Raw genomic sequence first — 15,242 nt, 5'->3', positions numbered from 1 at the left:
CAACTGTCATCCTCCCATCTCATGTGGCAAAGGTCAGATACTTTCCTGCAACAGAAGAAAAAGGCCCGCTTTGCAAAAAGCACTGGGCAATAAAACCCTTTTATTATGATTAGTTTGTATATGACATATGCATTAAGAACAACCAGGGGCCAAGTCAGCATGATTAACCTGTTCCAGATGTACTGCATATATACTTACCGTACATATATATATATGTGGATGGTAAAAATGGTACTTGCTGCAGGTGTTAAAGGACAACAAAAGAAGGAGTGCATGATGGATTACGGCCATTATTCAGCGTGACGTTTGTCATTATAAGCGACGGCGTCACATGACGCGGCAAATTAACATTCTGTTCAAGTTTCCCACATATCGAGTTATCGAAGCAGCAGCTTTTAAGGGCTTATGCCAAGTTTAGTCAAATCCATCGGGGGCACCCGCAGCTGTTTTCCCATCGATCCCGGGCCAAAGTGTCAATATGATGGATTGTGGTGTCGGCTTCGGGGGGACCGGCAGCGGTGGCGGCGGCGGTGGGCCCACTGAGGTATCGACAAGCCCTCCTCCTCCGGTTAAGTACTCTTCTTCCAAGTTTATGAAGTCATTGCTGGCGTGGTCATGTGACGGGGGAATTACTTATGACTTGCATGATTTCCGTGTACAAAAGTGCTGAAACACGATTCGATTTTTAACCACAGCTTCCTCCTCCACAGCCTAAAATGGCCGTCATTATCGCGGGGAGGTAATTGCGAGAGTCGCTTCACACCGTCGTGATCTTCTTGTCTTTGCTGGCCTGCTTAATGGCGGCCTGCTCGCAGATGATCTCCTTCAGCCTCTGCAGACGCGTGTTCTGCGTGCTCAGGTCGCCCACCCCCGTCTGGCTGCGGTGGAGCAGCGAGAGGGCGTTGATGTACTCCAGCTCCGTGTAACGTACGCCCTGGTCCACCACCAGGTTGAGCAGCTCGTCTGCAGTGTTGTAGAGCATCTCGTAGTACTGCCTGAATAATGAGAGAGAGAGGCGATGAAAGGGAAACATTATGTTCCTGTGTTGCTTTTCTTGTGTGTGTGTGTGTGTGTGTGTGTTGTTGCACAGCGGAATCAAACGTGAAGAGCAACACAGAGGAACAACACAAAAAGCCAAAGTAGCTGCTTTTGCTGTCAAGCCCAGTTTCCTCACAGGGAACTTCAAGGACCTCCTGACGGTGTCGCTGGGTGACCAAAAAAAACAAACAACAAAAAACATTCACAATGAGAAACTTCTTTTAGTGAAAACACACAAACACAACATGGTGCACAACGTTGGACAAAAACAACACACATTGAGGGTGCACACAAGCAACTAACCACTTCCTGCTCAGTCTCCTTCTGTGCCGTTCTGATAATTGTTACCCCATACCCCACTTTGGGAACCTATGAATGAACTCTATTCATACTTCCGTCCATCCTTCTGTCCATCCATACGTCCATCCTTCCACCCTTCCTTCCATCCATCCATCCATCCATCCGTCTGTCCTTCCATCCATCCATCCATCCATCCATCCTTCCACCCTTCCTTCCATCCATCCATCCATCCATCTGTCCTTCCATCCATCCATCCTTACATCCATCCATCCATCCATCCTTTCTTACATCTAACCACATATCCATCTATCCGTCCATCCTTCCTTACATCCTTCCTTACAACCATCCATCCATCCTTCCACACTTCCATCCATCCATCCTTCCTTACATCCTTCCGTCCATCCATCCATCCACATATCCATCCATCCATCCATCCTTCCGTCCATCCATCCATCCATCCATCCTTCCTTCCTTCCACATATCCATCCATCCACCCTTCTGTCCATCTATCCTTCCTTTCTTCCTTCCTTCCTTCCATCTTTCCATCCATTCATCCATCCTTCCTTACATCCTTACATCCATCCATCCTTCCTTACATCTATCACATATCCATCCATCCATCCATCGGTGCATCCTTCCTTCCATCCATCCGTCCATTGATCCATTCTTCCTTCCTTCCACATATCCATCCATCCATCCTTCTGTCCATCTTTCCGTGCATCCATCCATCCATCCATCCATCCATCCATCCATCCATCCATCCTTCCTTCCTTCCTTCCTTCCTTCCTTCCTTCCTTCCTTCCTTCCTTCCTTCCTTCCACATATCCATCCATCCATCTTTCCGTCCATCTTCCTTCCATCCATCCATCCTTCCTTCCTTCCTTCCATCCATCCACATATCCATCCATCCATCCATCCTTCCTTCCTTCCTTCCATCCTTCCATCCATCTTTCCATCCATCCTCCTTCCATCCATCCATCCTTCCTCCTTCCATCCATCCATCCTTCCTTCCTTCCTTCCTTCCATCCACATATCCATCCATCCATCCATCCATCTTTCCGTCCATCTTCCTCCCTTCCATCCATCCATCCATCCATCCTTCCTTCCTTCCTTCCTTCCATCTATCCATCCATCCACCCACATATCCATCCATCCTTCTGTCCATCCTTCCGTCCATCCATCCATCCATCCTTCCTTCCTTCCTTCCTTCCTTCCATCCATCCATCCATCCATCCATCCATCCATCCATCCACATATCCATCCATATATCCATCCATCTATCCTTGACTTCTAGCATCAACTGGCCCCCAGAATGAACATCCATGCTGCTCATACGTGGTACTAAGGAGGGAGGAGTAGTGCCAGCGTGTCGCTGCGACGTGGTGATGCATGAAAAGACGTGAGAATGAGCAACATTAACCAACATTAACCGTGTTTGCCAAAAGACAAGGCGGTGGCGCCATTGTTCCACACAGCCGCACGAGCTGCCGGTTGTTTATGGCCTCTGCGTGGGAAGAAAGCTGCCCACCTCACTTTCTAATTAAACCACCCCCCTCACCCCACCGATACGCTCACCCGGTGGTCGACGAAGAATATTAATGATGCGAGGACACGGCATGTATAGCTCATGGGGTGACGTGCGAGGAAGAGGAGGATGATCACAATTCATTTCCAGCCATGGTAATGAATGAGTGAGCGAGCGAGGAGGCCATTAAAGGCTGCCTCTGTCAGCGTGTTTGCTGTCTCACATTAGTTAGCCGGGCAGGGAGGGAAGGGGGTGCAATGAGGCGAGGATGGATGGATGGATGGATGGAAGGATGGAGAGGACGTGATGTTCTCCGTCAGCCTGGACCGCAACAGGCAACTGGACTGATGAGTCGCTGCGGCCATGGCAACGCTGGAAAAGCAGCTTTAATGATGAAAGTTCCTTTTTTCAGCCATTATTTTCGGGCCGATTTCAATAAGTGGCTTGATGCAACATTACTAACACCTTGGCGCTCTAATGAGGTGTCAAACTTTGTGTGCGTACATTCTTATCATACTAGGAGCTGGTTGGGATATTTGATACCACACAGTATAACTATATAGCAGGGATTCCCAATTATTCCTTCCCATGCCCCTCCGTTTGGACATCTCTGTGTGGAGTTTGCATGTTCTCCCTCTCCCACATCCCAAAACATGTATGTTAGGTTCATTGTCTGTCTAGATCAGTACAGGGTGTACCCCGCCTCTCCCCGCATCTTTTTTCATCTTAAGAACATAGCCCGACTCCGTCCATCACTTATATTCTGTGACACTGAATCCCTCATTCATGCATTTATCACATCCGGAATGAACTATGGCAGGAATTCCCAAACTTTACCAACTCAGGGCCCACTTGAAATGTCTGTGGCCCACCTTTGTCCTATAAACATTACATAGACGATAATAATAATAATAATAGTAATAATAATATTAAGAGAAATAATAATAATAATAATTATTATTATTAATTGTAATAATATTATTATTCTTTCTCTTAATATTATTATTATTGCTCTGACAACGCAGCATTTCGTCTATGTACTGTTTATAGGACAAAGGTGGGCCACAGAAATTTTTTAGATTTTCATAATAATAATAATATTAATGACAACAATTTAAAAAATAATAATAATAATTATTATTATTTCTATCTTTATTATTCTTATTATTATATTATATATATTAGATTATTATTATTATTACAATACAACAATAATAATTATTATTATTCTTTCTCTTAATATTATTATTATTATATTATTATTTTTATTATCATTATTATTATTGTATTATTATTATTACAGCTGACTTTGGGTGAGATAAAGTCACCCAAAGACACTTATTATTATAGACATAATTATAATTATTATAATTATAATAATTATATAATAATTATTATATAATAATTATAATTATAATAATTATATAATAATTATTATTATTATAATAATTATTATAATTTTTATTATTAAATCTAAAAAATGTCTGCGGCCCACCTTTGTCCCCAACAGTACATAGACGAAATGCTGCGTTCTCAGAGCAATACAAATAATAATAATACTTGTTATTATTATTATTATTAATAATATTAATAATAATAATAATTATTATTATTATTAGCTCACCCAAAGTCAGCTGGGATCAATCAAACTCAATCAAACTTTATTTGTAGAGCACTTTTCATCCATAAAATGCAGCACAAAGAGCCTTTCATGTAAAAAATAAATAGGATAGGCTCCAGCATCCCCTCAGGAGCCAAGTGATGGATGGATAAATATCAACGTTCCACACCCAATAAACACGTACCTTCCTGTTTAATAAGGAAAACTCTGCTTCAAAAATGTAGTTTCAAACAATTTTATACAATTGTTGTTGTTTTTTTTACTGCAAGTACTGCCTGCAGGGGGTCGGACAGTCGCACGCGGAGAGCAGCGGTGACAGCTAAACGGCGAGAAAGGAAGTGTGGAGGAAAAGACAAAAACCAGGGGGTGACAGGGAGGGAGACGTACGCCCGTGGAAGTGACAGCACGCTGCAGCCTGGGCCCTAAATACAAAGAGTTTTATCTGTTGACACCTCACTAGCTTCTGCCACGCTTGTCATCTGTACTTATTACCACCTTCCCTCTCTGGAGACACGGCGCCCACCGCGAACACACACACACACACACACACACGCTTCACGTCTTAAACACGCACTTTGTGTTGGTGCACTTGAGGCCCGGCGGCGTCCGTGCGCCGGTGTAGTCGTTTTTCCCGAAGCAGACAGGTGGATGCGAGGGGGAGGGGGGGGGGGGGTGAGTTCGGCAGGCTCGGCTCCCTCCAGCGAGCTTGTCAGGCGGGTGTTGCGGAAGCGGCTTATGACAGCCCTTTCCTACCTGCCTTACACGGGTCACTGCGCCGTGTTTATGGGAGCGGAGGAGAACAAATTTGAGGGGCCATGCACAAACTAACAGCTGTACACGGTTGTGGAAAGGGCCGCATTTGGGGTACCAATGCTGGTCTCTTCATCAGCTTCATTCTAGTGCACATTTTCAAAAACATATTAATAAATAAGTCATGGGGGCTGCACGGTGGACAAGTGGTCATACAATTACAGAGTTTGCCTGCATGTTTTAATCTTCCATATATTCGGACTTAAATAATCATGGCTAAATATTTTTAGTCAAATTTATGAAATATGATGACTTTATGTGAGTGTGACTGGCTGTTTGTCTATATGTGCCCTGTGCTTGGCTGAATGAATTATGAATTATTATTATTATAGAAACACAATGCAAAAATTATATAATACTAATAATCATCATCATTGTTATTACTATTAATAATAATAATAATAATAATAATATTTCTTATTAATACTATAATTATTATTTTCAACTTTACATGACTATTTTACATTATTATTATATTTTAATTATTAATAATAATATTTCTTATTAATAATAATAAATTATTATTTTCAACTTTACATTACTATTTTACATTATTATTATTATATTATTATAATATTAGTGTTACTATTATATTTATTAATATATTATTATAGTTATTATTATTATTATTATTGTTATTATTATATTATATATTTATATATTATTATTATTCCCCATTCCAAAAACATGCTAGGTTAATTGGTGACTCCAAATTGTCCATAGGTATGAATGTGAGTGTGAATGGTTGTTTGTCTATATGTGCCCTGTGATTGGCTGGCTGGCCACCAGTCCAGGGTGTACCCCGCCTCTCGCCCGAAGACAGCTGGGATAGGCTCCAGCACCCCCCGCAACCCTTGTGAGGATAAGCGGTAGAAAATGAATGAATGAGTAATAAGTCATGCTATTTTATGGTCCAATATTATTAGTAAGAAATATGCATATATGCATAATGTGTGAAAAAACAGGTAACTAATTCCTGGTTTTGAAGTAAGGAGCAGCTTTACATAAATATTGTACACTGCAAAAAAAAAAAAGAAAAAAAAAGAGATAATTATATCGCTATATTAATCTTAAAAGGGGGTGACATATGTTGCCGAGGTACATCATAAGCAGAGCGAGCTGTTGCCAAGCAACAGTGACTAACTTTTGTGTTGTGTTTCTCCTTGGCTGCTTCACGTCTCTGCTGGAGGCGTGGATGGCGGACAGGCGGGTGTGTGTGTGTGTGTATATGTGTGTGTGTGTGTGTATGCCAAAAGAGGGCTTTAACAACCAGTTCCAGGCCATATAGAGTTTATATGGACTACACCACAAGGGGGCAGTGTTTCAACATGTTTCCTGTGTCTGTGTCTGTGTGTGTGTGTGTTCTTCATGCATTCCGCAGTGCTGGCTAGTGGCTAGCTAGTTTTAAGTCAGATCAATGCTTATTACTACGCCCTTGTCCGGGTCTCTCCTCCCTCTTTACCCGACATCGGCGGACGCATCCAGGAAAATAGCCAAGCATAGTCGAGCATCTGCCGCCTCTCATGAGAGCAGTCGTCCGAAAAAATGAGAAATGTTAACGTCTGAGACTGCTGGAGGTCTGCCTTCTGCTCCTGTCGGCTCCATCACAGCACAACTCACGAAAGGTCACATCATTAGGTACACATGCTAATTGCGTGGACGTGAATGTGTGTGTGTGTGTGTGAGATTCAGACAGCTGCAGAATACGCAAACAAAGCGAGCGGCGATTCCCAATCAACTCGCAATCAGAGCGGCGGAGAGGAAGGCGGAAGAAACGGGGAAGAGTGGCCGCCAGCGTTCGCCATAATCAAAGTTGACAGAGGGGAGAAACAACTAATCAATGCTCTTCTTTGGCCAATGGCGGCGGCGGCGGCGTGTGTTCGCCGTTTCTTTGCACGTCTGCTCTCACCATCGACTGAAATGTTTGCAACACATTTGTGGTGTTCAAGTTCCGTTTTGCTTTCTTGCAAGAGGAATCCACCTCAGTTAAGATCAAAGCAAACCATCCTCCATCTTGGATTTCCCTGACTTGGACTAAGAGAAGATTCGTACCTGGCAAAGTCCAGGTCCGCCTCCCTGGACATGGTGATGTTGGTGAGGTTCTGCTGCAGGACAAAGATGTTCCTGCACATCTTCTTAATGCCAGACTCGCTGATCCGCTTGAAGTACTGCGCCCCGTTGATCAGGATGCAGGAGATCAGATGACCCAGACCTTGGTGGAGAACCACATTCAAATCATCTTAGCTTCAGTCGCTCACAAAAGCCAGACAGCATTTCTCTGGAGATGACTGGAGATACAGGATGGATGGACTTTAGGGTAGTCAGCGTGCAGCTTGTAGCGCAATAATTCCTTCTTTCCTTTAGGGTAGTCAGTGTACAGCTTGTATTGCAATAATATCTTAGGGAGGTAGGAAGGAAGGAAAGAGGAAGGAAGGATCCTTCCTTCCTTCTATCCTTCCTTCTATCCTTCCTTCTATCCTTCCTTCCATCCTTCACTCCATCCTTCACTCCATCCTTCACTCCATCCTTCCTTCAGTCACTCCATCCTTCCTTCAGTCACTCCTTCCTTCCTTCCTTCCTTCCTTCACTCCTTCCTTCCTTCACTACTTCTTTCACTCCATCCTTCCTTCACCCATTCCTTCCTTCCTCCACTCCTTCCTTCCTTCCTCCACTCCTTCCTTTCTTCCTTCCTTCACTCCTTCCTTCCTTCCTCAACTCATTCCTTCCTTCAGTCCTTCCTTCCTTCCATCACTCCATCCTCCCTACTCATTCCTTCCTTCCTCCACTCGTTCCTTCCTTCACTCCTTCTTTCCTTCCTTCCATCCTTCCTTCACTGATTACTTCCTTCCTTCCTTCACTCCTTCTTTCCTTCCTTCCATCCTTCCTTCACTGATTACTTCCTTCCTTCCTTCACTCCTTCCTTCCTTCCGTCCTTCACTCCTTCCTTCACTCCTTCCTCCACTCATTCCTTCGTTCACTCATTCCTTCCTTCACTCCTTCCTTCCTTCACTCCATCCTTCCTTCACTCCTTCCTTCCTTCCATCACTCCATCCTCCCTTCACTCATTCCTTCCTTCCTCCACTCGTTCCTTCCTTCCTCCACTCGTTCCTTCCTTCACTCCTTCTTTCCTTCCTTCCATCCTTCCTTCACTGATTACTTCCTTCCTTCCTTCACGCCTTCCTTCCTTCCGTCCTTTACTCCTTCCTTCCTCCACTCATTCCTTCGTTCACTCATTCCTTCCTTCACTCCTTCCTTCCTTCACTCCTTCCTTCCTTCACTCCTTCCTTCCTTCACTCCATCCTTACTTCACTCCATCCTTCCTTCACTCCATCCTTCCTTCACTCATTCCTTCCTTCCTCCACTCATTCCTTCCTTCCTCCACTCATTCCTTCCTTCCTTCCTTCACTCATTCCTTCCTTCCTCCACTCATTCCTTCCTTCCTCCACTCATTCCTTCCTTCACTCCTTCCTTCCTTCCTTTCTTCAGTCCTTCCTTCACTCATTCCTTCTTTCACTCCCTCCTTCCTTCACTTCCTGTTTTGTGCTCTAATTTTGTTACTATTTTTCCAAAAACAATTTTATTGTGTTAATTTGTTTCTCACACTTTTAAAGAAAAAAAAACATGTTGAAACATTTCATTATTATTGTTATTATTATTATGATAAAATGCTTTCTGAGAAGTGACCACGGACGCCCCCCCCCCAAGAATACCTTCAAAGATGTACTGGAACTTGTGCTGCTGGAGGGCCGCCCCCATCGCCTCCTCGATGGCGGAGATGTCCTTATTGAGCTTGACCACCAGCGGGTCGTAGTCCATGCTCTCCACGTTGGCCACGATGGCGTAGTTGCCCTGCTTGGTCAGCGGGATCAAGTAGTGGAAGCAGTGGACCCTGCGTGAAAGGAGTCACCACCTTATTTGGGGTCTAGAGAGGCCTTCATTTCTTACTTATTTCTTACTTATTTCTTACTTGCTTAGCACAGCTGGGTGCTATTCAGCAGTGAAATATGATTAGTCAGTCAAACACGGCGCAAATGTACTAGCTAGCTGAACGGGGGCGTAGGTGGGGCGGTATGGGGGGGGGGTCCTGCCTTTTAACATTTTCTTCACACCCAAAAGCAAATTGTAGCCTTCAAAAGCATTTAATTACAGAAGAATGTGGCGCACAAAGAAGCTTTTGGCACAGCTAATTCCTTATTCATTTGATCTTTTCCCGTTTGAATGAAGACCACGGCTAAGTGTGGTTTCGGAGCGCTGCTAGGAGGTGGGGGGTGGGGGGGTAAAACAATATCAGGAAATGTTTGCTATGCGTGTCCGTACCTTGAAACTTCAAATGACCAACATAAATATTACCTAAGCGTCTTAAAGCGGCGCTTTCCAGTCATTTCCGCTTTTCCATGCCGGCTTTAAACACTCCGGATCCGCTTATCCTTACGGTTGTTAAACAAAGACTTTAGGGTAGTCAGTGTGCAGCTTGTATCGCAATAATATCTTAGGAAGGTAGGAAGGAAGGAAAGAAGAAGGAAAAATCCTTCCTTCCTTATAGCCTTCCTTCCGTCACTCCATCCTTCCTTCAGTCATTCCTTCCTTCCTTCCTCCACTCATTCCTTCCTTCACTCCCTCCTTCACTCCATCCTTCCTTCACTCCTTCCTTCCTCCACTCCTTCCTTCCTCCACTCCTTCCTTCCTTCACTTAAGCGTCTTATAGCGGCGCTTTCCAGTCATTTCCGGTTTTCCATGCCGGGTTTAAACACTCCGTATCCGCTTATCCTTACGGTTACTAAACACTCCTTCCTTCCTTCCTTCCTTCACTCCTTCCTTCCTTCACTCCTCCTTCACTCCTTCCTTCCTTCCTTCCTTCCTTCACTCCTTCCTTCCTTCACTCCTTCCTTCCTTCACTTAAGCGTCTTATAGCGGCGCTTTCCAGTCATTTCCGGTTTTCCATGCCGGGTTTAAACACTCCGTATCCGCTTATCCTTACGGTTACTAAACACTCCTTCCTTCCTTCCTTCCTTCACTCCTCCTTCACTCCTTCCTTCCTTCCTTCCTTCCTTCCTTCACTCCTTCCTTCCTTCCTTCCTTCCTTCACTCCTTCCTTCCTTCCTTCACTCCTTCCTTCCTTCCTTCACTCCTTCCTTCCTTCACTTAAGCGTCTTATAGCGGCGCTTTCCAGTCATTTCCGGTTTTCCATGCCGGGTTTAAACACTACGTATCCGCTTATCCTTACAGTTACTAAACACTCCTTCCTTCCTTCCTTCACTCCTTCCTTCCTTCCTTCCTTCACTCCTTCCTTCCTCCACTCCTTCCTTCACTCCTTCCTTCCTTCACTTAAGCGTGTTAAAGCGGTGCTTTCCAGTCATTTCCGGATTTCCATGCCGGGTTTAAACACTACGTATCCGCTTATCCTTACAGTTGCTAAACACTCCTTCCTTCCTTCCTTCCTTCCTTCCTTCCTTCCTTCCTTCCTTCCTTCCTTCCTTCCTTCCTTCCTTCACTCCTTCACTCCTTCCTTCCTTCCTTCATTCACTCCTTCCTTCCTTCACTCCTTCCTTCCTTCACTTAAGCGTCTTATAGCGGCGCTTTCTAGTTATTTCCGGTTTTCCATGCCGGGTTTAAACACTCCGTATGCGCTTATCCTTACGGGTGCTAAACAAAGAGGTATGAAATGGCAAAGAAGTTTCTTCAATCTACTGTATCACCCTCCTTTGACCCCCCCCGCTTTCATCCGCATGGCTTCATTTAACTGGTACAACCGTCGGGGGAAATTCCGTGGATGAGAGGAGCCAATGGAGTGTAGCATATAGCGGGACGCACGCCTCGGGGAGGTTGTTTTTTTTTCTTTTTCCGACTGAAAGCATAAACAACGTTGCATAAGTTGCACCATCCACGGGGAGCTGGTGGGATGATGATGATGATGATGGGGGCTATTAAGGGTTTGCAGGAGGGGGGGGGGGGGTTATGGTGAGGGAAATGAACTGGCCATAATGGATGGTACACTACACGGGCTAAGCGTCGCCATTAAACCTACAGCAAGTCAACAAAGTGCGGCGCTGCAGCAGCCTTCGCTTTTCTAGTCAAGGCAGGAAGTCTTTCCTCGACTCCCAGACAACTCCGGGTCAAATAGAAGGAATTCCCCCAAATGCACCACCTGATAACGTCGTACACTTCCGTGTGGTGAGCAGCAATTTGGGTAGTCAGCGTGCAGCTTGTATTGCAATCATTCCTTCCTTCCTTCCTTCCTTCCTTCCTTCCTTCCTTCCTTCCTTCCTTCCTTCCTTCCTTCCTGACTTCTTTCCCTAATTCATTCATTCCTTCCTTCCTTCCTTCCTGACTTCTTTCCCTAATTCCTTCCTTCCTTCCCTCCTTCATTCACTCACTCCTTCCTTCCTTCCTCCCTTCACTCCTTCCTTCCTTGCTTCCTTCCTTCAGTCAGCGTGCAGCTTGTATCGCAATAATTCCTTCCTTCCTTCCTTCCTGACTTCTTTCCCTAATTCATTCATTCCTTCCTTCCTTCCTTCCTTCCTTCCCGACTTCTTTCCCTAATTCCTTCGTTCCTTCCCTCCTTCATTCACTCACTCCTTCCTTCCTTCCTTCCTCCCTTCACTCCTTCCTTCCTTGCTTCCTTCCTTCAGTCAGCGTGCAGCTTGTATCGCAATAATTCCTTCCTTCCTTCCTTCCTTCCGTCCTTCCTGACTTCTTTCCCTAATTCATTCATTCCTTCCTTCCTTCCTTCCCTCCCGACTTCTTTCCCTAATTCCTTCCTTCCTTCCCTCCTTCATTCACTCACTCCTTCCTTCCTTCCTTCCTCCCTTCACTCCTTCCTTCCTTCAGTCAGCGTGCAGCTTGTATCGCAATAATTCCTTCCTTCCTTCCTTCCTTCCTTCCTTCCTTCCTTCCTTCCTTCCTTCCTTCCTTCCTTCCTTCAGTCAGCGTGCAGCTTGTATTGCAATAATTCCTTCCTTGCTTCCTTCCCGACTTCTTTCCTTCCTTCCTTCCTTCCTTCCTTCCTTCCTTCCTTCCCGACTTCTTTCCCTAATTCATTCACTCCTTCCTTCCCGACTTCCTTCCTTCCTTCCCGACTTCTTTCCCTAATTCCTGCCTTCCTTCCCTCCTTCCTTCTTTCCTTCCGTCCTTCACTCCTTCCTTCCTTTCTTCACTCCTTCCTTCCTTCACTCCTTCCTTCCTTCCTTCACTCCTTCCTTCCTTCCTACCTTCAGTCCTTCCTTCCTTCACTCCTTCTTTCCTTCCTTCCTACCTTCACTACTTCCTTCCTTCCTTCCTTCACTCACTCCTTCCTTCCTTCTTTCCTTCCTTCAGTCAGCGTGCAGCTTGTATCGCAATAATTCCTTCCTTCCTTCCTTCCTTCCTCCCTCCCTCCCTTCCTTCCTTCCTCTTGGAGATGTCCCACAGGTGCTTAATTGTGTTGAGGACTGGAAGAGACACCTGTCAATCACCTTTACCGTTCTCGCCAAAGCACTTGGTGTGCTTCAACGCGATTATGTTTCATGTTGGGATATTTGTCACATATTTTAAGAAAAAAAACAAACATTTTGAAACATTTCAACTTTATGCTTTACGAGTTTATTCCCGTAAAATTGCAAATTGTAAATGTTTTTTCTCTGAATATTTTGACTTTACGCTCATACAATTACAATTAGACTTCAGCTTACCTGACTTCCAGGTGCAGCACGAGGAGGCAGCGGTTGGCGACGTCCTGGAAGGACCTGCACAAGTCCCCGAGGGTCTGCAGGATCTGGTCCCAGCTGCGATCACCGTCGCCCAAAGCATGGCTGTCGGATGAGCACGGAGACAAACCTGCATGGAAAAGAAAGCACATCGGAATCTTTTATTGTTTTGGATATAATAACCAATAGTGCGCAGACCTCATAGCTAGGAGACCAGGGTTCAATTCCACCTTCGGCCATCTCTGTGTGGAGTTTGCATGTTCTCCCCGTGCATGCGTGGGTTTTCTCCGGGTACTCCGGTTTCCTCCCACATTCCAAAAACATGCTAGGTTAATTGGCGACTCCAAATTGTCCATAGGTATGAATGTGAGTGTGAATGGTTGTTTGTCTATATGTGCCCTGTGATTGGCTGGCTGGCCACCAGTCCAGGGTGTACCCCGCCTCTCGCATCCTGAAGACAGCTGGGATAGGCTCCAGCACCCCCTGCGACCCTCGTGAGGATAAGCGATAGAAAATGAATGAATGAATACAATAACCAAATGGCTAATATGTGGACGTGTATTGTCGCTACCGAGGTCATACGTGTCGTGGCACGGTTTTCACAGTCGCACGAGGCGAAGCTCAACTTTCACACGCCTGCTGCGTCCTTCAGCTCGTCTTTGCACTTTCTAGCGTGTGCCGCTGCTGAGGCAGCAAGAGCATGTGTCAGCGCACTGCAGCCTTTTCCACACTGTGCGTCAGCTGTGCGGACCCGGGTGTTAAAAAAAAAAGTAGGGGTGCGGAGAGCATGATGAGTGTATATAAATTCAGCCCGGTGTAGATCAATGGTTGTAAATTGGCGAGGGGAGGAAGGTGGTGGGAGAGAAATTGGCCCCGTCACTCATATGTAAGTCTATTTGCTCAATGAGGCGAGCGTGCGGCGGGTATGAAGGGTGACTGTTGAGCCGGAGAATGCAGGGGTCCGCGATCGATGTGCCGCAGTCACGGCCAACTCCCCTGTTACTCTTCACGAAGGTCACACATGGATGCGGGCCAGCATCCCACCCTTACTGAGGGAGGGACGAGGGGGGGCTGATCATCGCACGTCTCACCTGCACTGACATGGCGGCACACCTGCACAACAACAAGTCGCTTCCAATAATGCCGGCAATGTACTGCATCATACTCGTTTTGTCTTGTTCAATTCCACCCTCGGCCATCTCTGTGTGGAGTTTGCATGTTTTCCCCGTGCATGCGTGGGTTTTCTCCGGGTACTCCGGTTTCCTCCCACATTCCAAAAACATGCTAGGTTAATTAGCGACTCCAAATTGTCCATAGGTATGAATGTGAGTGTGAATGGTTGTTTGTCTATATGTGCCCTGTGATTGGCTGGCTGGCCACCAGTCCAGGGTGTACCCCTCCTCTCGCCTCCCGAAGACAACTGGGATAGGCTCCAGCACCCCTGTGACCCTTGTGAGGATAAGCGGTAGAAAATGGATGAATGAATGAAAACAAGAAATGATAAATAATTATGATGAATAAATAAAATAAAAAACATCAAAAACCTACACAAATGAGAAATGAAGATATGAAATGAGAAATAAAAATGGGAAAATAAAAAAAACATTTCTTATTTTGTTGTGTCCATGAGTGCGGGAAATGAGAAATGAAAACAAACATAAAAAACAGAACTAAAAACAAGAAATGAGGAATTCAAATTGAGAAATGAAAGTAAAAAAATGAGAAAAAGCAGACAATAAGAAAGAAAATGAACATAAAAATGAGAAATGAAAACAAGAAATAAGAAATAAAAATTCATTCATTCATTTTTTACCGCTTTTCCTCATGCTGGAGTCTATCCCAGCTGTCTTCAAGCGAGAGGCGGGGTACACCCTGGACTGGTGACCAGCCAGCCAATCACAGGGCACATATAGACAAACAACCATTCACACTCACCTATGGACAATTTGGAGTCGCTAATTAACCTAGCATGTTTTTGGAATGTGGGAGGAAACCGGAGTACCCGGAAAAAAAACTCACGCATGCATGGGGAGAACATGCAAACTCCACACAGAGATGGCCGAGGGTGGAAATGAACCGTAGTCTCCTTGCTGTGAGCTCTACGCGCTAACCACTCGTCCGCCATGCAGCTGGAAATAAAAATTGAGAAATGAAAGTAAAAAAAATGACAAATGAAAATGAACATTTAATGAAAAATGAGAACGAGAATGAACATGAAAAATGAGAAATTAAAATAGGAAAGGAGAAATATGAGGTGATATGTATT

General features: G+C 45.0%; 1 protein-coding gene across 1 annotated transcript in view; it reads right to left on the bottom strand.

Annotated features, from left to right (window-relative positions):
- Nucleotides 1-80: 80 nt before the first annotated feature.
- The window catches only part of exoc4 (exocyst complex component 4), an 89,899-nt gene continuing 74,737 nt past the window's right edge, over nt 81-15,242 (bottom strand). The window contains exons 17-20 of the mRNA XM_058077159.2: nt 12,962-13,106; nt 9,005-9,183; nt 7,347-7,506; nt 81-995 (exon numbers count right to left, since the gene is read on the bottom strand). Coding sequence (XP_057933142.2) covers nt 758-995; nt 7,347-7,506; nt 9,005-9,183; nt 12,962-13,106 — 722 coding nt within the window. The 3' untranslated portion in view covers nt 81-757. The remainder of the gene's footprint in view (nt 996-7,346; nt 7,507-9,004; nt 9,184-12,961; nt 13,107-15,242) is intronic.

This window comes from Doryrhamphus excisus, linkage group LG2 (assembly GCF_037039965.1).
Source record: "Doryrhamphus excisus strain RoL-2023G ecotype Guam linkage group LG2, RoL_Dexc_Guam_v1.1, whole genome shotgun sequence".
NCBI classification, from domain to species: domain Eukaryota; kingdom Metazoa; phylum Chordata; class Actinopteri; order Syngnathiformes; family Syngnathidae; genus Doryrhamphus; species Doryrhamphus excisus.
This window is presented reverse-complemented; position numbering and strand designations above follow the sequence as displayed.